The sequence below is a fragment of the Mytilus californianus genome, unplaced genomic scaffold (genome assembly GCF_021869535.1).
Source record: "Mytilus californianus isolate M0D057914Y unplaced genomic scaffold, xbMytCali1.0.p SCAF_3, whole genome shotgun sequence".
Taxonomy (NCBI): domain Eukaryota; kingdom Metazoa; phylum Mollusca; class Bivalvia; order Mytilida; family Mytilidae; genus Mytilus; species Mytilus californianus.
The window spans coordinates 92,362,833-92,386,276 of record NW_026262679.1 but is presented as its reverse complement, the minus strand read 5'-3'; the positions used below and the strand labels follow the sequence as shown (position 1 = coordinate 92,386,276).

Genomic DNA, 23,444 nt, shown 5'->3' with positions numbered 1-23,444 from the left:
ATCTTATTAATATTCACTTCAAAACTACATCCCATGAACTTGACCATGAAGATTAGGTTATAAATTTATCATATCAAAAAATACATGCCATGCTGGCATTAACATGTGAGTGAATAGTCTCATGTAGGTATTAAAAAATCTAACCAATGGCAAATACTGGAAAAGATTTTATTTTCATTCTGTCAGCAACCACTACAAGATTTAAACAAGTAAAAAAGTAACTTACAGGGACACCTTATACAAAATCTGATATAATGGTACAGTGTCTGTACATTCTACTTTTTTGGGGGGGAAGATGGGGGTCGGGGGGGGGGGGGGGGGGAAGAAACTGACATCTCCATTGATAAGTCCTGTTGACTTTATTCACAAGTTTTCTAGACTCAAGACTTACAGATTGACATTCTTTTAATACTTTTTTAAAGTTGAATATAAATAAAATGAAATGTGAGGTATAAATCAATCAGACAGCAACCAGTAAACACAAACAGCACAAAGACATCAAGAGTTAAACGTACAGTTTCTGAAAATGGAAGCTATCTTTTAATATTTCAAGATCTAATCATCCCAAGTCTAAAACAGTTGTGAAATAATTGAAAGAAAACTATCAAAAACAAACACCAAGTTCTTCAAATAACAAAAAAACTTTAAAATATGACATAATAAAACAACTTGAGATTCCTGCAGCCACTATGTTCATATCTAGACATCTTTTGGCTTTACTTGTGTTGTCTAGTTGATATCTCATCTGAGTAAGTCCACATCTTGTATTCCTCCGGTCTTATACACACCTTTGACTCCATAGACGTACATGAAAGTTGATGCATACTGAGTATGTAAACAGAAACATAAGGAGGTATGAGGTAAATGTACTGTGACAATAAACCAACAACTTATAGTTACCAAAATGTACATGTAAACATTTTTGTATGTGGATTTAAACCTCATTAATTTTTTAGGTTAATCAGAAATCAAGCCACCTTTGTTTCAAAGGCACAGAAATTTGTGGGCCCATGAACAAATGAAATATAACATTGTCAACAACAAATATTTTCATTTTTCACATTCAGACACTACACTACAAAATATACAAAGAAAACAGTTTGATAAATATCAAAACAATTTAATAAATTTATATTTGTTTCATAATATGAACAGTTTTGTAAATTTTATATACATTAGAGTAAAAAATGCATCAATTAAATAGTTATCACATTTGCTCACATTTTCAAAATTCAAGCAGTCATTCAAACATTTAAAACAAACAAAAAGTCAATAACAATCATTTATAACATGCTTTTCTTAAAAAAGTGAAATGTCATTTTCACTGGACGGGTGTCACTTTGGGTTCATTTCTTATCTATAAAGTCACGTTCACTGAATTTACTTTTTCACTGAATCTACTGGTGGTTCTCTCACCATAGACAACAGCTTTTCTAATTTGGCAATTTCATTTTCTTCTCTCTGTTTTGGATCTATTGGTGCTGCTCCTTTCTTTTCCTAAAATGCAAAAAAAATTAATATTAAACTGGAATACAAAATAAAGCAAAAGAACCTCTGTAAGGATGCTGCCATTGCTTTTCTCTCACTAGTATCATAGTTATTTTTTTTATTTGTAATATTTTTTTTTAAATAATTTCTAGACAAGTAAATCAACTAGATGCAGTTTTAATCATATCAAAATATATTTTATATCTAATATATTATATCAAAGTTTCAAACTGACATACCTTTGGCATTTTTCTCAAATTTGGTGACAATTTCAAGCTGGTTACATTTCCTCTGCAAAGTAAATACAACATTGATAAAAAAATATGTCACTGAATAACATGGTATATATATATATGATTTATATGAAAACATTTTCAAGTGAACTGAAATGTTTTCCCACCATAAAAAAAGAGATACTAGTACATAATTATTTATTAACTGTTAATATACTGTACTAATCAGATCTCTGAATAAAAATAATTTCTTACCACATTGGGTCTTCAATTATCTCCCTTACCTATCTTTTTTTTATACATATTATTTATTTCAACACTCAATTCAATGTTTCATTCATTAGCAAAAAGTGAGATTAACAAACCTATCATCTCCAACTATAACCATTGGATAAACTGGATTAAATTCTATATGGGTTAATTTGGTCTTCTTCTTCTGAGCTACCATCTGTTCACATAATGGTTCATATTTATTGATATGCAAGTCATATACAAACACCTGAAATAGAAAAAGCAAAACATATGACTTACTGTAATGAAAACCACATCTTTTAATTGTTTCTACTCAAAGCGTTTAAAATTTAATTATATCAACCTCTGAAAATAATATTTTTGTTTAATTTTCCAAAATGAAACTGCATGATTTATTTTAATATTTCTTATTGACAAAATCTGGAAAAATCATGTTTGCCCAAAGACCGATCCAAATTTACACTACACATACAGCAATTTGAGCATGCACAATGGAACCTTTGCCATTCTCAGTGTTATGACAATTTTTTCATTGGATTTTTAAAAATTTAATTACAAATTTAAAATAAGTAAGAGGAAATAGGATAATAAGTGTTCTTTAACAACATATCACACAATTTCTTAAATAACTTTTAGGCAAAGCAATAAAATTTTGAGGGTCGACATTGAAACATAGGATAGGGTCTGTCAGAAGGCAGGAAACAGATACATCTTTGCTTTGTCTTATATACATACTTTTCCATCAGCAGTAACAGCAGCAAAAACAGTTGAAGAGTATGGTGCCCAGGCTACATCACCAACAGAGTTGTTCAAATCAAAAGTAAATAATGGTTTTCTGAAAGTAAAAAAATAAATTGTAACATCCCAAAAATAATATAAAATATTAATGGATTAAGTCTACCATAAGGTAAAATATCATATATCAGTCCATCTTATTGTCCATATATCTTAATGGTACTATATATCTTCCTAAATGTTTGTGTTAAATCTCTTTTGTGTTTTCAGGCAGTTAATGATTAGTTTTATATAAAAGTTTTTATGTAATTTATAAATTGCTCCCATTATAAACCTACTAGCACATAATGTTGAATATTAAATTAAGAAAGTATGAGATATTTAGCTCATTGTTTAAGATTTTCTAGTTAATCATGTGAAGATGAAGAACTGATATAAAAGCACAGTTCCTTTGATCTGATCATTTCCAAGCATATTTTCAGAAGGTTGTCACATGAACATCTAGCTCCCATTAATTCCAACAGTGATACAGGTAATCAACAAAAGGACTATTTATCAGACAAAAAAAAGGGTAATTTTTTAACTTTTTAATATTGAAATTACTTTATATTTGTAGCTTGGGTATATGGTTATTTTTGTGCAACATGTTTGTAATTTTATTTAAATTGTTTTTGTGTTGTTTAAGCCTGTTATTCACCATTTTTGTGCAATTATTGCTAAAAAAAGAAATGTGTAGGCTAAATTTTAATGACACCCTTAAAGGTTGTACTAATAAAGATTATTTTCTCTGCCTATGTTACCTTGAATTAGCATCATTAGAAGTATCAGATTTGTCTATGCTGGTTTTACTGCTCATCTCCCATATTTTGACAGTCCAATCAGCACTACAGGTAACATAAATGTTTGGATGGTATGGATTCCATCGTACTTTATATACGGCCATATTGTGGGCATCAACTGAATCAAGGAACTGACTGGTATAGGCTTTAGAACACATGTGGATCTTGCCCTCCTCAGTGCCCACCAAAAACAAGTAATCATTCTTTCTATGGAAGTCAAAGGCTGTACCACAACCTGAGGAAAAAAAAAAAGTAAATTTCAAACATTGCAAAACATGATGGCTACATTAGAACATGTTAGACATTGCTGAATGTTTATGAGAAATGAGAAATAAGAAAACAGATTAAAACTGCCATATAACACTTAGAATTACTGAAGTCAAATTTGCACTCTTCATAATAGTGGAAATCAGGGTAAAAATTAGTACCTATTTGAACTAAAAATATTGGAATTTATGAAATTTTATGCTTTTTTTTGCACATGCTGCTAAAAATCAATAGAATAGAGAATGTGCCAAAGAACCAACAACCTGACCAAAGAGCAGAAAACAGCTGAAAATGTTTCTTTTTGCATATTCAACAATTAAAACCTATTAATAACTAACTTAAAGGTATTGAAAATGAAAGTTTTACAGTCAAAATGTTATAATAAAAACCTCCCCCCCCCCCCCCCCCCCCCCCCCCCCCAATAATATATGTTTGCACATTTTACCAAATAATGCTTTCTAATAGTAGTTTATATAAACATACCAACAGTATTAACTTTTGTACCATCAGGACCTTCAGCAGTTGTGTCAGGTAAAGTTAAACAGATCACATCCTGGTATGTCAACTCATTCTGTCAAATAAATACATTATTAATCAAGCTGTTTTATGAGTTAAAGCATAATCATCATGTGAAGTTGCTGCATCTATAAGTTTGTCAATGTAATGCTCATCTAGATTGGTTTTTTGGTTTTAATATCAATATATATATAGGAATGCAGTTTTAAACTTCTAAATTAGAACAAGCATTCTGAGAGTATTGCATGGCAATACATAGTCCCCTTCCGGTTAAGAACTCATTGTACTGGAACAAAATGCTAACTTAATCTATAACTTGTCATGGTGCGAACTTTATAACAAATATTAAGTCAATATCTTCAAGCATGAGGAAAAAAGTGTGGAAAACTGATTATTTGAGTGAATTTTCTAAGTCCAAGGACCATAACTCCTCACAAAATCATCAGACTGGAACAAAATTCAAATTGATCTGTAACTTGTCATGATAAAACTATATACCAATTATTAAATCAATATCTTCAAGCATGACAAAAAAAAGAGCGGAAAACTGATTTTTTGATTGAATTTTCTATGTCCAAGGACCATAACTCTACACAAAATCATCAGACCCGAACATAATTCGAACTTGATCTGTAACTTGTCATAATAAAACTATATACCAATTATTAAATCAATATCTTCAAGCATGACCAAAAAAAGAGCGGAAAACTGATTATTTGATTGAATTTTCTATGTCCAAGGACCATAACTCTACACAAAATCATCATACTGAAACATAATTTGAACTTGATCTGTAACTTGTCATAATAAAACTGTATACCAAATTTCTAATCAATATCTTAAAACATGAATAAAAAAGTGTGGAAAACTGATTTGCCGGACTGAGGGACAGACAGACAGACAGACAGAGAGAGTGCAAACCTAAAGTCCCCTTCAACTTCGTAGGGAACTAATAAGCAGCCATAAGTTGTTCCTCAGACAATGTTGAATGCTTCTTCATAAAAAACCAAATTTTCCCATTTTGAAGAATATTACAATGATGAAAGGTATTGGAAAATCTAGCCTTTCAAAAGGCAAATCCTCTTTTTTTGCTTGTTTTTGAATTGTAATAGTTTATTTTTCTTTTGTACACATATATTCTCTTTTATGATTCTTGAATTCTGTAAAAGTATTTATTTACAAAATATGATAATTACCTTGATTATAGTCCAGTGTACAATTCTTCCATCTGAAGACACAGAGTAAAAATTGTGATTGTTTTCTAAGTCATCTGCCTGCCAGCGTACCTGTTATGACAATAATCAGTTATAATAAATATAAAAAACATCATCAATATAGATTTTACAGAAGTTCAAGGTAATTTATTACCATATAATCTACAAACCTTGTTCTTTTAACTCCTCCAAATACTATATTGAGGGGCCTGATGGGGGGTCTCATCACGATTCACGAGTTGATTTTTTTGTCAATCACAATTCACGAGTTGATTTTGTTGTCAATCACGATTCACGAGTTGATTTTGTTGTCAATCACGATTCACAGAAAATAAATTACCATGATCACGGATCACGAAAATATAAAAAAAAAAAAAAAAATCTGTAGAAAAACGGATCACGATAGCGAAAATGCGCAGATCACGAAGAACAAAAATAACCCATCAGGCCCCTCTATATTCTATAAAAAATATTCTAAAATATGTCTTTTTCATTTAATGAATAACTAAAAAGCTGTAAATTGTTGGAAATCCTCACTCTTATAATTTATGTATTCAGATTCAGATTTGCCTTCCTGATGAAACAAAAATTAATTTCCAATTTTTGTTTAAAAAATTCATCAACAAGTTTAGTTGCACACATGTTGACCTGTTAAGCATGCTCTCACTCTTAAATTTAAAGAATATCCAAAAGTACTTGAGAAAAGTGTGATGTCAACATTTTAGTTCATTCAGCATATTGAAAAATTCAAAGTCTGTCAATATATCTAAAGTTAAATCAATGGCATCATTTAGTCTAATTTGATAATTGAAAAGTATTAAAGCATTGCAATAGTTTCTGAATTTACAGTTATATTTCTATGACATACTTTCCAGTATTAGCCATTAGAACATACCTGCCAGACAGGGTCTGTATGTTTTCCATTTTTAGCAGTACACCTATGAACAGGTTCTTTTCTCTCCACATTGAAGATGCCTACACTACCGTCATAAAATCCAACAGCTATCAGATAGGGGTGTTCTGGGTGTAAGTCTAAACACATAACACCACTGTCTGTTTCATAAACAAATTCAGGGAAGGATGGGTTCTTCATACTGTTGAACAAGATCATACCATTTCCTTGTTTCATGAAATCGTCTGAAAATTTGGAACATGATAAAAATGAAATGTCACACTTGCAGATAGTTTAAAAATATTTTGGTGTATGTAGTTCTGTTTCTATTTAAGACAACAACATACACATAAATGGATAAAGTAAATTATAATTTCATTGACATACTGTAAATTCAGAAATTATTGCGTGCCTTTATTATTGCGATTTTGTCATTTTAAACCAAAATGCGATTATTATTTTTGCGATACTGAGAAAATTCCACTTCATTCATATAAAAAAAATCCAAAATGCGAGTTTAAATTATTGCGATTACAACCCTGTCACATTTTTCGCAATAATAAAAACATCGCAATAATTTCTGAACTTACAGTAATCATTATTTCAATTGTATCTTATTTGAACTTACATTTCTCGCAATGAGCCACATAATTCAATGTTAATACATGCAGAAATTGTATGGCATTGTGATAGCATTTTTAATTATTTTGTCTGAAATGATGCTCTGATTAGAAACATTTTTTAAAGTATATAAATAATCACTTTTTTGCACTGAAATCCACCAAAAGTGGTCCGCACTTAAAGCAGAATAATACAAGCATAAATTATTTCATAAAGAATTTAAGTATAGAAATAATCTGACAATAAAAACTGAAATATTCTTCTAATCAACAGAAAAGCAGATAATAAAAAAAATCTTCAATTAAAAATTTTATACAAGCTATATGTTGAAAAATTTACCCTGAGTGTGAGCAATTTATTAAAGAAAGTTTGATATCTTTCACACTGAAACTTACAAGAACCAAAAGAAACAGCAAATAAATCCTTGTATTTTGGATTCCAACAGAGTGAGGTGACTGCCAACTTCTTAGCTTTCTCGTATGTAAATCTCCACAGAGGTAACAGCGTTCCCTCGTTCTCTCTGTATTCATCTGATGGATCTTCCCAATACTTGAAATCTGAAAAAGTATAAAATGGTTAGACAATATAGAATTCTACAGCAAGTTTCAATTAAGTACTTCACCTTTATTTTTTTCAGGACAATGATATAGCAAATACATGTAACAAGAAATTTATTATCCCAGATTCATTGAGAATGATTAATTCAGTTCATTACCAGTAGCAATAAAATCCTATGTTTTAATTAGGTTTTTAATGAGACAATATACTTTATGAAATTAAACATTCTAGCTTTTAGTTGTTTACACTAATATGATCAAATTTCCTTCCTTTTTTGTAAGTACATATTTTACAGAATACAATATCAAGTCAGAATATTTGGTAATACAAACCTTGAGCAATATCATCAAATGTATTCTGGTTGACCATTCTCTCTACAATCTTGGATGCTTTATTTAACCGAGATATATCTTCTCCCTGTAAAAGTGTAGTTCAAAATGGTGTTTAAATTATGTTGACTTATAACATTTCTAATCTTATCTTATATGTCTAAAACGACTTATTAATGTATTAGTTACAACGTCTTATAATTGCTAATAATTTACTTATCAAGTGAATCTTTTTAAATATTATTACGATTATAACTAATATCTTGCACAAGATGGGAAACAAAATCTTCCAAAAAAATTATATAATATTATTTAAGTTGAAAGACAAATCTTAAACAACCCACCTGAGTTTCAGTAATTGTTAACTTCTTCCTAGTTTTCTCTTCCTCCCTTCTACCAGGTACAACTTTCTTCTCTTTGCTCTTCTCCTGAGAATTTATAAGTCAAATATTAACACAATTACATATAAATATATCTTTATAATTGTAAATTCAAATTTTTTAAACATATTCCATTTTTTAATTTTTTCAAAGTACCATTAAAATAAATAAAGATCACCAGAATGTTCAGCTTTCAATAAACTGAACACAAAGAGTTATCTCCCATTGCTAATGAAAATACACATTGCTTACTGTTATTTAAAGATCACTTTGGATTAAACAAATACATCTTTGATTATATTATAAAAATGTGGCCAAATTTTACATCTGGCTGCAGAAATGTATGCATCAGGAAATTATTAAAAAAATGAGTTTGAAAGTAGGCAGTATTAAACTGAACAGAAGAATCATGAAATCTTTAAAATATATAAATAACCCAAGATATAAAATTCATATAATTGTTGAGGGATATTCCATTTAAATATATCCGTAGAAGAGAACATCTATTTTTCCCTGCCACCCCCCCCCCCCCCCCCTGAAACCAAAAAACAAAAACTATTGATAGCTTAAATATGATGATGACCACAATTTTTTTTATTCTACAAGAGATCTAGGACAGAAGCCTCCCTAAAAAAAGCCATATCTCCCCCTACAAACTCAATCATTAAAAATTTAGTACACACTTATTGGACAAGCTTATTGATTAGACTTGAATGTACATGTATAGAAAAGGTCCAGCTATCCCAAACCAACATTCTTATTGTTAAATGCGCGTCCCCCAGGTGGTAAACTTAAATGGAATGGCCCTTACTATAGAATTAACCCTCTATCTTCGTGCTCTAGAGTAATACTGTTAGTATGAAGTTGCCATATGTGGCATAACCCAATATATTGTGCTATTTAAATACTACACTTCTCTATTGTGATGTAAAAAAAAACTACCGGTATCTATTAATCAATGATAATAAATGTAATGGAATACTAACAATTTTTCTACAGTAAAATTTAAATGGGTTTTATCACTTTTAAAAGTTACTAATTAACATTAAAGTAGAGTTTTATTAGTATTAAAATTTCTGATTTTTACAATAGTAGAAACAAATGGTTTAAGGGTCATCAGTGAAACTAGAACTGTCTTTCTGAGGTTGGATTTCTGTAAATTACCAGTTGAAAATCTAAATTTGATTAGTCAGTTCATGCAGTTAATTTCTATTTGATGTAATACACTAATTTCACATGTTAATTTTTGTGTATGATTGCCATGCAATTATATCACCCTTTGCCTAAATAAGAACCAATAGGCAAGACTAAATATGGTGACATAGTATGTATGGTTTATCTATGATGCAGGCAGTTCATTTACACTAAATATTTAAAACTATTTTTTTGCAAACTGCTGAGAAATTACTTGAACAATCTGCTGGAAAGCGGTCGGTGGTTTATATGCTTGCTTTTCTCTTAATGTTTCCATCTAAAATATATATTCGAGTATGAATATTTATAAATAGAAGGAAACTTTTCAATACCTTGACATGTAAGAGCTGGCTACTTATAATCATGATTTTTACTGTATATATGTTTATTCATATTTTATACAGTTTTCTTTCATCCTGTTTCTTAACCTGGTACTTAACCAAAGTTTGAATAATGATTTAACAGGTCACCTTAAGGGCTGTTCCATTACCCAGGGACAGTACTTCAACAATAGAGTAGCCTCCCATAGAATCAATTTTGGACACATCCATTTTAAACTTATCAGTTTAGACAAAGAAAAAAATTTCACATCCTCCAGAGTCCTAACATGGTGAACTCAAATTATTATCCCTGGGTCACATGTATGGTTTTATGGAACAGCCCTAAGCTATTATAAGTTTGTTTCTGGTACAAAAATGGTCACACAGCAAATTTAAAAGATAAAATCTTTTTCTTGATGTGAACTTATTTATCTTTGGTGCATGATGATGAAAATCTTAAATAATAAAAAAAAAAATGACATCACAACAATCACTGATCCTTTTCCAATTACATAAAACATTCAACATAATGGATTTAGTAATTTGTTATCTGCAATCTCTGAAATGTCCAAGTCAGATTAATTATAATGACTTACAAACAATATTATTATGTGCATGGTCTTAAATGTCAGTTTCCATTTTTGAGATTTTGCTTGAACAAATTGTATTAATAGTTAAAATATACATGTACCAAAATCTTGACATATATAATAAGTGACTTCTAAACTACACAACCATATAAAAAAGTATAAAAAATAAAACCTCTGACTTCCTGAAGATAGAAGAGAAAAGAAGTTATTTTTTAAATCAAGTGATATCAAAATAATTAGATACACATCTATGAAATCACACATCAGATCCTGACGGTTCAATGGTTTATTGACTTACTTGTTTTTCAAAGTCTTCTTGGTATGCATCAAATATATCCCATTGTGTAACATTACCAGAAAATGTGGCTCTTGGTGGTGGCTCTGTGGCAGTTCCCCTTTCCTATGAAAGAATTTTTTTTTCACTTAACTAAATATCATATCTTATTCAGAATTGATCCAGAGTAAAAAAAAATTAATTGTTGTAAGAAATGAAACAGAAATGTTCTTGAAAGATTTAAACAAGTGTTCAGAAGTTGTTATTTTCTACTTTTCTCCCTTTGAAAGACACAAGAATTAATAAAGTAATAATTAAAACCACAAACCAGTGAACATAAACTTTATAAATGCAAGACAATCCAAATTTAATAACAGACATTTACTAAAATCACAAGAAGGGGGATATTCAAAACTTTAACAGAAGTTCAGCTAAAGGCTTTTTACTATATAACTAACCCTGTATGGATTGTTGTATGTCTGTGATGCTCTTTCACTATAGTTGAACTGATTTGTCAATTTTTTGGATCCAGTAGATTCACCTTCAGCTGGAGCTGGAGTTGCTGCCCCGTCCTTAGCTTCTTCAGCTGCCTGGAAAATAAATAAAATTGTGAAGTATATATCTCATTAAAAATACTATCTTTTAAAGGTTTATTAAAAAATTGTTTGCCACTGAGAAATTTATTTCTATGAATAAGCATTGAAAAATTACTTATCATGTACTTACTGAGCAAATGCATGACACAATGTTGGAAAAAAATTTAAATTTAAAAAAAAAAATTTTGTTATTAATTTATAAGGAATGTTACCATCTACCTATTCCTGAAAAAAATTATTGAGAAAATATTTAAAAATTTATCTGATGACATTTTTGAGAAAAAAATAAGAGATTAGTGATTATAATTCATAAAATAATTCCTGATGTTGACAAAAATTGTTTGGAACCTACTTCTTCTTTAGCCTGTTCTTCCCCCTCTGCTGCTCCTGCTGCTGGAGTGGCCTCCCCTCCTTCACTTCCTGCATGTTCACTTGGTACAGCTAAAAGTACAAATGAGATTTGGTTATTTCAATACAAAAAAAATAAATTTACTTATTGTCCCTTTATTCCATGATCACTCCCACACCACCTTATAATCTTGTATCGTGCTATTTTCACAATTTTGTTCATATTTTTCTTAGATATCATGTCATGTCCTTAAATATAAGATATATTCCCATGGAAAGAAATCAGGTAAAAGTCTAGCCCAAATAATTATGACGTCTTGAAAGGCTATTTTAATTTTTTTCTGTGACGCCTTCCTACAACGTCATAACGCTGAAGCCATTTTTTCCATCTGGATTTTGAGAGAGAATTTTGGGGGGAACTTTGAGACCCAATTTTGGCATGAAATCTTCATTAACAGTTAGAAATTTTTGCAAAGATACAAAGTCTCACCTTTTGTATGCTTATTGGGGCTAAATATTTCCAGAAATGTCCAAAAGAAATGATAAAACAAGATACGATTCCATTTGAGGTGGGCAAACATTTATTTTGTTTTCAAAATGATTTCCCAGAATTTCCTAGATACGTCACTTCCAGCAAATATAAAATATCAAACTTGGTAAAATTTGGCAGCATCAAATTTCCGAATAATATAAATCGAACATTCCGGAAATTCTGGTTCATTAAATAAACGATTTTGATATTTTATATTCGCCGGAAATGACATATTTTGGAAATTCGGGGAAACCATTTTGAAAACAAAATAAATATTTGACAACCTCAAATGGAATCATGTCTTATTTTATCATTTCTTTGGGATATTTCTGGAAATATTTTGCACCAATAAGCACACAATAGGTGAGACTTTGTATCTTTGCAAAAATTTCCAATTGTAAATGAAGATTTCATGCCAAAATTGGGTCTCAAAGTTCCCCCCAAAATTCTCTCTGAAAGTCCAGACGAAAAAAATGACTTCAGCGTTATGACGTCATAGGAAGGCGTCATAGAAATAAATTAAAATAGCCTTTCAAGACGTCATAATTATTTGGACTAGTAAAAGTCCTTAAAACATAATGTCAATGTGATTGAAGATGACAAACAGAAAATAACTCCTAGTTCCTGAGTTTTTGAAAAAAGGTTTACACCACAGGTGTATTTCAAATGATTTCTTTTCACCCCAAGCCAAAAAATGTGCTATTTGCCAAAAATATTTTCCATATAATAGATTTAAGAGGCTACGTACCGTAAAAAGATAATAAAGATACATTGTCATGCGTAAATATTTCATTTTTACTAGGCAAGAAACAGGACAAAAATACTTTGCAAGCTTCATATTTTAAATCTTAATATTTGGGTGCTTTTATTATTGCTTTTGTTTAACAATGGATACAAATGTGTGATTAATTATTGTGATTGTTGAACAATGGATACAAATGTGTAATTAATTATTGTGATTGTTAAACAATGGATACAAATGTGTGATTAATTATTGTGATTTCAGGAAATACTTCAAACAAATAAAACTATCAAAATATCTCTGTATTTTTGGTAATATGGAAGATACTGTCATATGACATCTTTATGCTTCTGAATAATTATGTTATATATTAAACAACTATATATTTTAATGGGTTTTTTTCTACATATTTTTCAGTATATGCTATTCTTTTTTGGCATTCATACCACAGGAATGACAATAATCTATTTTACATGGTTTCTTTTTTTGTAGTGTGAATAATTTACCTTCTGGAATTCCAAGTCTTGCTCTTTGCCTTTTAGCTTCATCTGATTCTTTATGAATCATGTTACCATCAAGGGCGAAATGGATGGCTAATTGATCAACACTTGAAGTTTGTTTATACTGCCTTTCCTGTTAACAAAATGTATAAAATAACATGAGAACAATTAAACTTACTGGTATCTTTTTCTGAATATCAACTATTGTTCAATTATTAATCATATTTCTGCATTCTTTTAAAGCATATACTGGGTAATGTAAGAAATTATCTTCTTGTATAGAAATACAGGAACTTTCAATCAATAGGTTTGTTGAGTAAAAAAAAAATGAGGTATAGATAATATACATAAAACCTAACTTGTTTGATATAAAAAATTATACATTTGACCAGTCAAATGAAATGGTACAATGTGAGATTAAAGTTGCCCTCTGAATTCATAAAAATAAATTGTATGAAACCTGTAACAATGGATCTTAGGTCTGACGACAAAATTTGACTGTGACATCATTCAAATCATGAAATATAGGATAATGCTAGAAACATTTTAGTGAAACCAATATACATCAAAGTGTGGCCCAAATTATGGTTTTTCTCCCAAGTGAGCTTATGAACACAAAATACACTTCCTGTATTATTACATTTTTTTCATTAAGGACGGTGCTCTATATTTTTTAGATATGCGAGGCAAATGGCCAAGATTTTGTGCAACTTAAACATTTTCTGCCATTTGATGTCTTCATAACCCATGACAGGAAATTTATTTCTTAATTATAATCATTATACTGTCTTTTTTGGGAACAAGCTAAATTGTGGCAATAAGACTGGTTGCATATTATTCAGAACGTTATTTGCAAATTACATACAATTTGGAATAGTAGACTTTACAAAGGGGTGGTACAATGAGGCAGCACTGTATGTGATATTTCATTTGAAACTATACCTTGAAGCTGTATCTAACAATATTCTGTGGTGCATGTGGATTGTTTGCAGTTAGAATTCTGGTGAACTCTTCCTTCAGTTGCTGTAGAGAGAAAACAAAAAAGTTATTATTTAAGTTCAGTTTTATCATATGCTATTTTATGTTAAGCATGATATTTCATCAGTTTGCATTTAATTTAAAAAAATATTATTATGCATATAAATGCATTAAAGACAATATTTTCATGATTTTACATTACTTTTTTGAAATTTGTAAGATAAAATATTTAATTGTTCAAAGTGTTTTTTTTTTTAGCAATTTCATAACTTTTTATATTACAAATGTATAATTTATATTACGTTATTAAGAAATTATTAATTGCAGTTACATGAATTACAAATCAAAAATAAGTTTTAATGTGAAAATTCCTACATTCCCTTTTCTCATCTATTGTATTTAACTGTCAATAGTTTCTGTTATACATTTTTTTTATTTATTTTCATATCGCAAAGTTAAACAGTTTGCATGACATTTTTAGAATTTTTTTTTAGAATTATTCTCCTTTAAATTCATAGATATCTATATTTAACATTTTCTATGACATTGCTTTTTAATGTTGATTTCCTATCTTTTACAAAAAAGTTAAATTGCACTATCTAAAATTAAACTCCCAAATCCTTTAACTCCTTTAAAGGGGTTGGTAATAATGTTAAAACTATAGATTGTAGCATCTAGAGTATTTCTATGATAACTTGTTTATATTTCTAATCTGCTATGAATACTTACACCTTCATTTAAATCTAACTGGTCCTCAGGTTTGACTAGATTTTTGTGCTGGAAAATACAAGAGACATAAAATAAGTATAAAAGAGTTTTAATTGCTTTCTTTTGGGATGTATTGATTATGCTTACAATGGGCTGATTTTTTTTTAAATGATCCTAAAATAAGGCACTTATAAACAAACTTCTAATTTAGCAACAAATTGAAAGTGTAAAAGAATGTGAAAACTTGCAAAAAAATTGTCATACACCTTTTTCTTTCTATCTCAGGCAATTCTGTACTAGAATGTAATGACAGAGAATTTGTGGAAAAAACCCTTTGGATTTAATAAAACAGGTAGCCAACAACTGCTCATGACTTATTTAGTTAGAGTCCTTCCAGAAATAAATGGACAGGGAGATGAAGACATGCATTTAATGCCATGCCATCATGCATGATACGTAAGTATGGACCAATAACTCTTGAAGACTAATCTACAGAAGAAAACGGACCAACAAAATTTTAAATTGTTTTCCATCATCCCATATACATTCATCTTAAAGCATATTAAAAGTAGCATGACAAAATGTGAACATGATTAACAGCTGAATAGGACAAAAGATATGTTCAATACCAAACAATTGACATATAATATGGCTTTATAGATATTTTATAAACGAGATTGAAATATTAAATATTTACCTGCATCCAATCTTCAGCCTCAGTACCATCTCCTATATCTGTCATGTCATCTCCATCCTAGAATATAAAACAGGAGGGTCAAATTATCAAATGGATGATAAAATTATTAAAAAAAATCATTTCTATAACAATCACATCAAATATGGTGCAAACTATTGAAAGTAGAACATCAAAACTATATTGATTATATAATATAACTTTTTATTTTTATTTATTATTCACAGCCTAAGTAACAAATAAAATTTAAACAAATTGGTTATCAATTAAAGTGAGTATATTACCATATATATATATATTCAAAAGTTATATGATTGACTTGTAACTCTGGAGAGTTTTGTTTCTCTTTTTTCAGTGATTCTTCTGATCTTTTTTCAATAAACTGCTGTGTCGTGAATGCAATCATTATCCTTATATTAAACAGTCAAGTCCCATAACAACAAATTTTCAAAAAAATTGTTAAAAAAAAAATTAACCAAAGTCCATTAACCAGGACCATTAATTTGGAAAATCTTCAAAATATGAGAGCTTGTGTTCAATAATCTTGGCTTTGTCAATAATTTATCAAGCTTTTTAAGTTCCATAACTGTGGAACATCATTAATCACCAAAATTTAAACTTAAAGAGAAAGTTCTGTCCTCATAGATGCAAACATTACAGTGTAAAAATTGAATGAGGCAAATTGAATTTATTATGATTTTTGCTTGGATGGACTGCATGAAGATAATATACAATTATGGCCCGTAGAAAAGGTGAATATCCAAAATTGTCAACAGGACAATAGATATAAGAAGTCACAATTTATAAAAGTAAACCATTATAGGTCAAAGTACGGTCTTCAACACGGAGCCTTAGCTCACACCGCACAGCAAGCTATAAAGGGCCCCAAAAATTACTAGTGTTAAACCATTCAAACGGGAAAACCAAACAAGGTTATTCAAATGAGGGTGCAGCCCGAAGTGAAATAATTTTTTAGGGTTGACAATTTTGGATATTCATCGCTTCTATGCGGCCACAATTGTTTTATTTTACCGAATTAACAGTGGAAGGGTCTTTTGAAACATTGAAAAAAGCATGTAACCTATTGTACAGTATCGTAACTAACACAAGAAAACGTTTGAAAATAAATTTGTGAATTTCTCATATATACAACAAAGGTAGAAACTTTTTGTGAAATATTGATGGCCATGAAAAGGACCTTTTATTAGAGATATCCTTGGCACTAGATGCATTTCCAAAGCCTTGTTTCTTCGTCACTTGATGGGCTTCCTGTAACTTGAAGTTGAACGTTGCCATTTTGTTTTCTAATGTCTGTGACGTCATTTTCATGGGAGATAACTCGTGTACAAATCAAGAACTCAAAAGGTTATTCATCGATGAATAATAGGGTAATTCATCGCTGGTGTAAATTTTTAGGGTTATTCGTCCTTCCTTGCAATTAAATGAAAATTAACTGATGAATTATTCCATGTCACGTGATAACGCGTTACCCAATAGAATTGTTTATGATATATGTAAGGTATAATAATATATAATACCATATTATTATCTATAAACATGAAAAATGAATATGTGCAAAACCAAACAAAAATGTACTAAAGCACATAATTGATATTAACTAGCTTGCAACTGTGTCAATGACTTTTCTAAAATAAATAGCCTATAGTGTCTTCAAAGTGCCACATGTTTATGGTCCTAAGTAAAGTTTCTTTCCCCTTTGTTATCAGAAACCGAATAAAAAGTTCCTTCCTTAATTTGTTAAATAATCAGGGTTCTAACTATAAGTCATTGATTAGCCATTTTTGGCCATGGTGAGTCCAACAATGAGAAGAAAAAATATAATTGCTAAATTCTCTCCATGACAAAAAAAGCAAGGAAGTTACATCAAATTTTCATTAATTTTGCTATCAATTGATAACTGGGCTCAGCTGATACAACATTGTACAATATCTTGATGGCCTTTTTAGACAATGATAAGTCCAGACAGATTCTATGAGTTCTGGACCAATGGACTCTGATTGTAAAGGTTTCATCTACATAAATTTAAGAATTTTTCATATTGGAGAACAAATTTCCAATTGTTATAGCTATGAATTATACCATTAAAACCAAATTAAAAAATAATTACAAAAATGCCCACAATATCTATGTTAACATTGCAAAAGACCAGACCAAAATGATACAAGAAATCAGCACCAAAAATTCCCAAATGAAATGAATGAAAAAATGAAGCTACTTTAAATCTACCACCACCTTACCATAACACATTACATTAGCCACAAAATAAAATATTAAAATCTGTGGTACATAATAAAGCAGAAACATTTACAACCAATTTGCAACCAAAGAAATGAATATAACAAACCTATTAAAAACAAACAACAAAACACTTTTTACCTTTTTGTGAAGAATACCTGGTCCTTTTGTTTGCTTGGACTTGGCAGCTGCCTAAAGAATTCAAAATTGTATAAAATCAATTATTTATGTATAACTTTATAATCACATCGACTCACCTTAATCCTGGTCCTTCTGCGGGCCATGATATCACTCATTCCACCAGCCTGTATAGAAAACAGTAGACATGCATGATTGTGCATTACATTTAGCCTTCAAGGTGTATTGTGGGGAAAAACTGTTACACTTTTGTGGACAGATTTTAAATGTAGTGAAAGTTGGTTCAGTCAAACAAATCACTATTTTTGTGCACAACCCATTTTAGTTAAAATAAATAATTTCTTATACCGATTGTTTTCTCAATTTTTTATTCTTAGATTGAAAAAAAATCTATCTCATTACAAAGATGACTAAAAACATATAATGCATGTAATGGGGTCATTGGAAAGGTCATTGATTCCAATTAAACATATATATTACAAGTATTTTCATCCTTCTATTACGTTCTTTTCCATTTCTTTTTATTTCTGTGTATTATTAATGGAATCGCTTTTTCAAAATAATTGTCTAGGAATGATCAGCTGCAGTTAATACATGTAAATATAGTTCCCTGGCTGTAATTAACCTGATTAGAAAAAGTCAGTATTTTAGTTTTTGACATAAAAATTTACACAAAATACATTTAGGAGTAGCTGTGCTTGTTTTATATTTAATCACTGTTTCAGATAAAAAAAAAAAAAAAGGGTCTCAATTAAGTGAAATTTTATTTGTTGAAAAATCTTCTGATGTATGTTTTAATATAAAAATATTTATGTTCCCTATATAAAAAAGAAGGGTAAGAGTTCCATATGACACCCCCACCATACTAAAAGAACACAATAATGTATTACAGTTGGAACTCTTTCCGTATATATATCATGTCATAACCATTTAAAAGATAAAAATTTTTGCAAGGTACCTGTGCTTCTTTTAACATGGTTTCATTTAAAAGATGAGTTTTTTTACTGTAGTTAACAATTTGTGTTTTTATTAAATTACAACAAAACAAAGACATCCTTTGTCCTCATGTGCATGACAATGAATTATTTCACATGACAGTATCACCAGTGTTAAAATTATTGTTATAAATAATAGCCTGGCCATAAGGCCAACTTTGAATAATTCATTGTGTAGTTTTTTTGCTTTTAAATTGATGGTACTCCAAATCTCCCTTGAATCATACAGGAATTTTTTTTATCGGACTCTGCAAAGACTAATTGATAACATTTGTTGCATTGAAATATAAAACACAAGTTAAGAATTAGTCACACTGACTGATTGATTAATAGCAGTTAAAATATTGATGCATATCATTTTTCTGAAAATTTGTCAGATTTACGATTAAAATGGAAATTTTTCTACTAAGAAACAGTTATCAGGATGAGAACTTATAATTCAAAAAAAAAAAGCAACCACTCAGACTGAGACCTTATTCAAAATTTTAAACAGGCGTACCAATGTAGTTCAAAATTACATAAATGTTAAATCTTTGTTTTATAATATATTAGAAATATCCGTATATTTTAGTTATGAATGTTTTTCATATAGAATAAATTGTGAAAGAAACCAAAAGTCAGAATGTAAGGGTTAAAGCAGTAACCAGGTAGATCATGGTGAAACAAGTGTTTTTAAATTGTTTTCTACTTTTAATATGGGCAATACTTAAAATCAACACTGGTTTCTGTAAAACTTACCCCAACAGATTAGTCACTCATGCATGAAATATAGGTCAGATGCACCAGAATGTCATTAAATCATAAGTTTCTCAGAAATGGACTTGAACAAAAAACAGTTCCAAAGGTATTAATTTAAGAACGTTATGGGCAAAGTTAAAATGACCACATTTCCCATAAAATGATGGATAATATCATATTATTGTTGTAGATTAATGCTGATACTTTAAAATTGACAGATTTGTTGTTGTTTTATAGTCAAAGTGGTATGGTTTAAACATATGGTTTTGGTGTACATGTATTTATGCAGCATCACTTTTAGAATGTTAATACAAAATAAATCAGGGAATAAATATGTGTTTGTTTGATATCCTATCCTAGACTATTTGATGTTACTCATTGACCTAAAAATATTTTACAATAGTAGTTTATTAATTAACAGACCTTGAAAAATACTTAGTTTGATTAAAAATACAACACAAGCAAAAATGGTCAAGTACCTTTAATGAGACACAGAGCAGGGAATATGTTCAAAATTTAAATAAGGTCTAAAATTTTTAATTTAAGCATCACTTTTGAAATTCATGGGACAAAACATTTTGGCTTTTTTGACAGTCCAAAGAACATATTTTTATCTTTAGTCCCTAACCCTTAAAAAAGGCTCTGTGATTTCAGTTAAAAATATTTTCAAGATGTAATATTTGGTTATAGTAAAAAAAAAGTAATTATATATATATATAAAACAATGTTTGTGCTTCATAGGAAGAACAGTATGTGCTTTAGGCAAAGATTGAAGATTTTATGTATAAAAAAATTTATGAACTAACAGTACAGTAAATTCATGCTGTTATTAGTGACCAAGAGCATAATTAAGGAATCAAGAATTCAAAATTGACATAAAAATTACTTCTATTTGGTTTCAAGTGCATGCAGGTACATTAAGATGGTGGTTATATATAATACAGATTGAAGGCATAATATAGGCAACAGGTATTCATGCAATGTCTTTTAAGCTGGTAGAATAGTGAGATGAAGCAGACAGATAGATATAAGCATATTTATGTATTTTAGAGAAAGAGAGCAAATTGCCACTGTAAGAAATGACTATAGGCATCAGCTACTGTAAATTCAGAAATTATTGCGTGCATTTATTATTGCGATTTTGTCATTTTAGACTTTAATGCGATTTTAATTTTTACGATTTTGAGAAAAATCCTGTTTAATTCATATAAAATATTTCAAAGTGCGACTTTAAATTATTGCGTTTACAACTCTGTCGCATTTTTCGCAATAATAAAAACCTCGCAATAATTTCTGAATTTACAGTATATTATTAATATATAAATCTAAAGAAAGATCAAAATTCTTTGTCCAGTAACAGCTTTAGCTGCAATAACACAAACAAAATAAAATACTGTAAATTTAGAAATTATTGGAATGTTTTAATTAATGCGCAAAATGTAACAGTATCAGGTTTGATAATAAATAACACTGTATTCATTATTTCAGTAGTGCTTTTCCTCTACAAAATTTTTTCAATCACATCTTGCATTTTTACCAGTAATCAGCGATTTGCAATAATAAATGCATGCATTATTTAATTTCTGAATTTACAGTAAATGAAATTTCATTAAATCAGTAATCAATTAACATGTACATGTATGTACAATATTTGAACTGGCAATTGTTCTCAATTACCCACTTGTTTTTCTTTAATACGAGCTGAAGCCTGAAGGTCTAACTATCAATTTATCATATACATGTATTAACAAGGTATTAAGTTATTTTGACCTCAATAATTCCTTCTATTTAAGACTGAATTGCTGTAAACATAAAAACTTTTTCTTTCCTCCAACAGAATGTATGTATGTAGCAATCTAGGTCTCCTTTTTTTCAATATAATTAACAAAATATTGTGTGATACATTTGACTAAAATAACTACATCATCCATGTAGTCCATAAATGATAATGATAAAAATTACCTTCTTTTATAATATATGTATGTGCAGAATTTATTAACAAAGACAGATTATTATAAACTAACTATATTAATACTTGAAATGTATATCTAATTATAGATGATCTGAATTGTCAAAACATCAAATATGAATTAAACTTAAATTTTCCTTAAACTGTTAATTTAAAAGCATTGATATTTTATCTTTTGAAAATAAACAAGACATGCTAACTTTCAAGACTAGATAGATACACTAAAATCAGAATAGTATGTGGTCACATTAATTTTATCAACTCTTTTTTTCATTCTATCCCCTTACCTGACCATTTCAGCAAATTATCCTCCTTATTTCATAGCTTAGAATTTAAATGTTTAAATAACCTTTTTATATTGATATTCAGTTGCCTAAGGTTATGTTTTGTTATGTTTTATTTTAATGTTTATACTGAACCAGTAGAACTTTGTTACACAAATTCTCTTTATAATTCTATGTACTAGTCTGCAGTAATGCCAGTAGGAAAGTCTATAACCAGAAACTCTTTAAGTCAAAATTGACAGCAACATTAGCAATTATTATTCATGCTGTTATTTAAGCAGATACATGTAGATACAATGTACACACTGCAAGAATAAGTATATGACCAGTGTAAGCTGGTAAGACCCCAATATTGTTATCTAACACTGCTATTTCAATCTTCTTTTCAATCAGTTTAATTACTTACCTGCAGTGTTATTTAAGGACTTTTATTATGTCTATCAATTGTATGGTGTCAATAATACTAAAATAAGTAACTGAATGTTGCTTCTTTTACAGTCTACTGATTGACTGAATATGAAAAGGAGAAGTTTTCAAATTTCAATGAAACAGTAACCCGAACACACAAATTCACCAAAAAGACTGTATTCAATTTCGTTAGGTCTCCATACAGGTTTCAACAATGAAACACTTAGTCACTTAATTCCGTAACATTGACACCACCAATTTATAAGACATAATTGTGATAATGCAGTTTATGACGAGAGTCACCAGGACCCAAGTAGATTTGTTACTTTGCAAAGGTTTCTCATCAAAGGAAAATTTGTGTGTTGTAAGTTGCGGTAAAATCTTAACAATAGTTATTGCAGTCCAAGATATTTAAAACTCTTGAAGCTACAGCTAGTACAGGCCCATGCACTTAATCACTTATTACAGAGCTCAATTTTTAGAATTTCTTTTCTTTTCTGTTGGTCTGTAGAAATGATTTTTACAGAGCCAAAAGCAATTTTACAAGCCTGGGCTGCTAGACTTGTGGTTAAGCATGTGCATCTACTTCTTTTTTTAATTTTAAGCTTTGGAAATTGGAGTTTTTGTTCAACACATTTTTTATACAAAATGAAAATGTCTAATAAAAACGTGTATTCGATGTATGTGTATTTAACAAACCTGCTTCCCCTTTGCTGGTTGTTTTGGTGGCATTTTAAATGATAACTAATGTACCAAATCCAGCAAATACACCAATAAATTCAGACAAATAACGTGTATCCACCGAACAATGGCGTTGTTGTTGCTAGGGTAATTGCGCAGGCGTACAAGGAACGAG

General features: G+C 29.5%; 1 protein-coding gene across 3 annotated transcripts; it reads right to left on the bottom strand.

The window, feature by feature from the left end:
* Positions 1-1,099: 1,099 nt before the first annotated feature.
* On the bottom strand, positions 1,100-23,440 carry LOC127735443 (dynein intermediate chain 2, ciliary-like). 3 transcript variants are annotated; one of them, XM_052245603.1, is made up of 21 exons: positions 23,288-23,440; positions 18,314-18,361; positions 15,804-15,860; positions 15,128-15,175; positions 14,363-14,443; positions 13,427-13,553; positions 11,651-11,739; positions 11,161-11,292; positions 10,727-10,828; positions 9,733-9,795; positions 8,289-8,372; positions 7,948-8,032; positions 7,453-7,614; positions 6,440-6,681; positions 5,527-5,616; positions 4,298-4,385; positions 3,509-3,782; positions 2,709-2,808; positions 2,087-2,220; positions 1,728-1,779; positions 1,100-1,497 (listed from the first exon to the last, which is right to left on the bottom strand). In XM_052245603.1, the coding sequence occupies exons 1-21, from the start codon at positions 23,318-23,320 to the stop codon at positions 1,381-1,383; spliced, it is 2,208 nt and encodes a 735-aa protein (XP_052101563.1). In that variant the 5' UTR covers positions 23,321-23,440; the 3' UTR covers positions 1,100-1,380. The 3 variants fall into 3 exon arrangements, with proteins under 3 accessions (XP_052101563.1, XP_052101562.1, XP_052101564.1); XM_052245602.1 differs by lacking the exon at positions 18,314-18,361 and adding an exon at positions 18,198-18,248; XM_052245604.1 differs by lacking the exons at positions 9,733-9,795; positions 18,314-18,361 and adding an exon at positions 18,198-18,248.
* Between the last annotated feature and the right edge of the window lie 4 nt (positions 23,441-23,444).

Excerpts from the sequence above, each read along its gene's own strand:
- LOC127735443 (XM_052245602.1), bottom strand. The coding sequence starts at position 23,320 with ATGCCACCAAAACAACCAGCAAAGGGGAAGCAG. Across the intron at positions 10,829-11,160 it reads CATACAACAATCCATACAGG|GAAAGGGGAACTGCCACAGA; the intron begins GTTAGTTATATA and ends ATTCTTTCATAG. Across the intron at positions 2,809-3,508 it reads TCTAATGATGCTAATTCAAG|AAAACCATTATTTACTTTTG; the intron begins GTAACATAGGCA and ends TTTTACTTTCAG.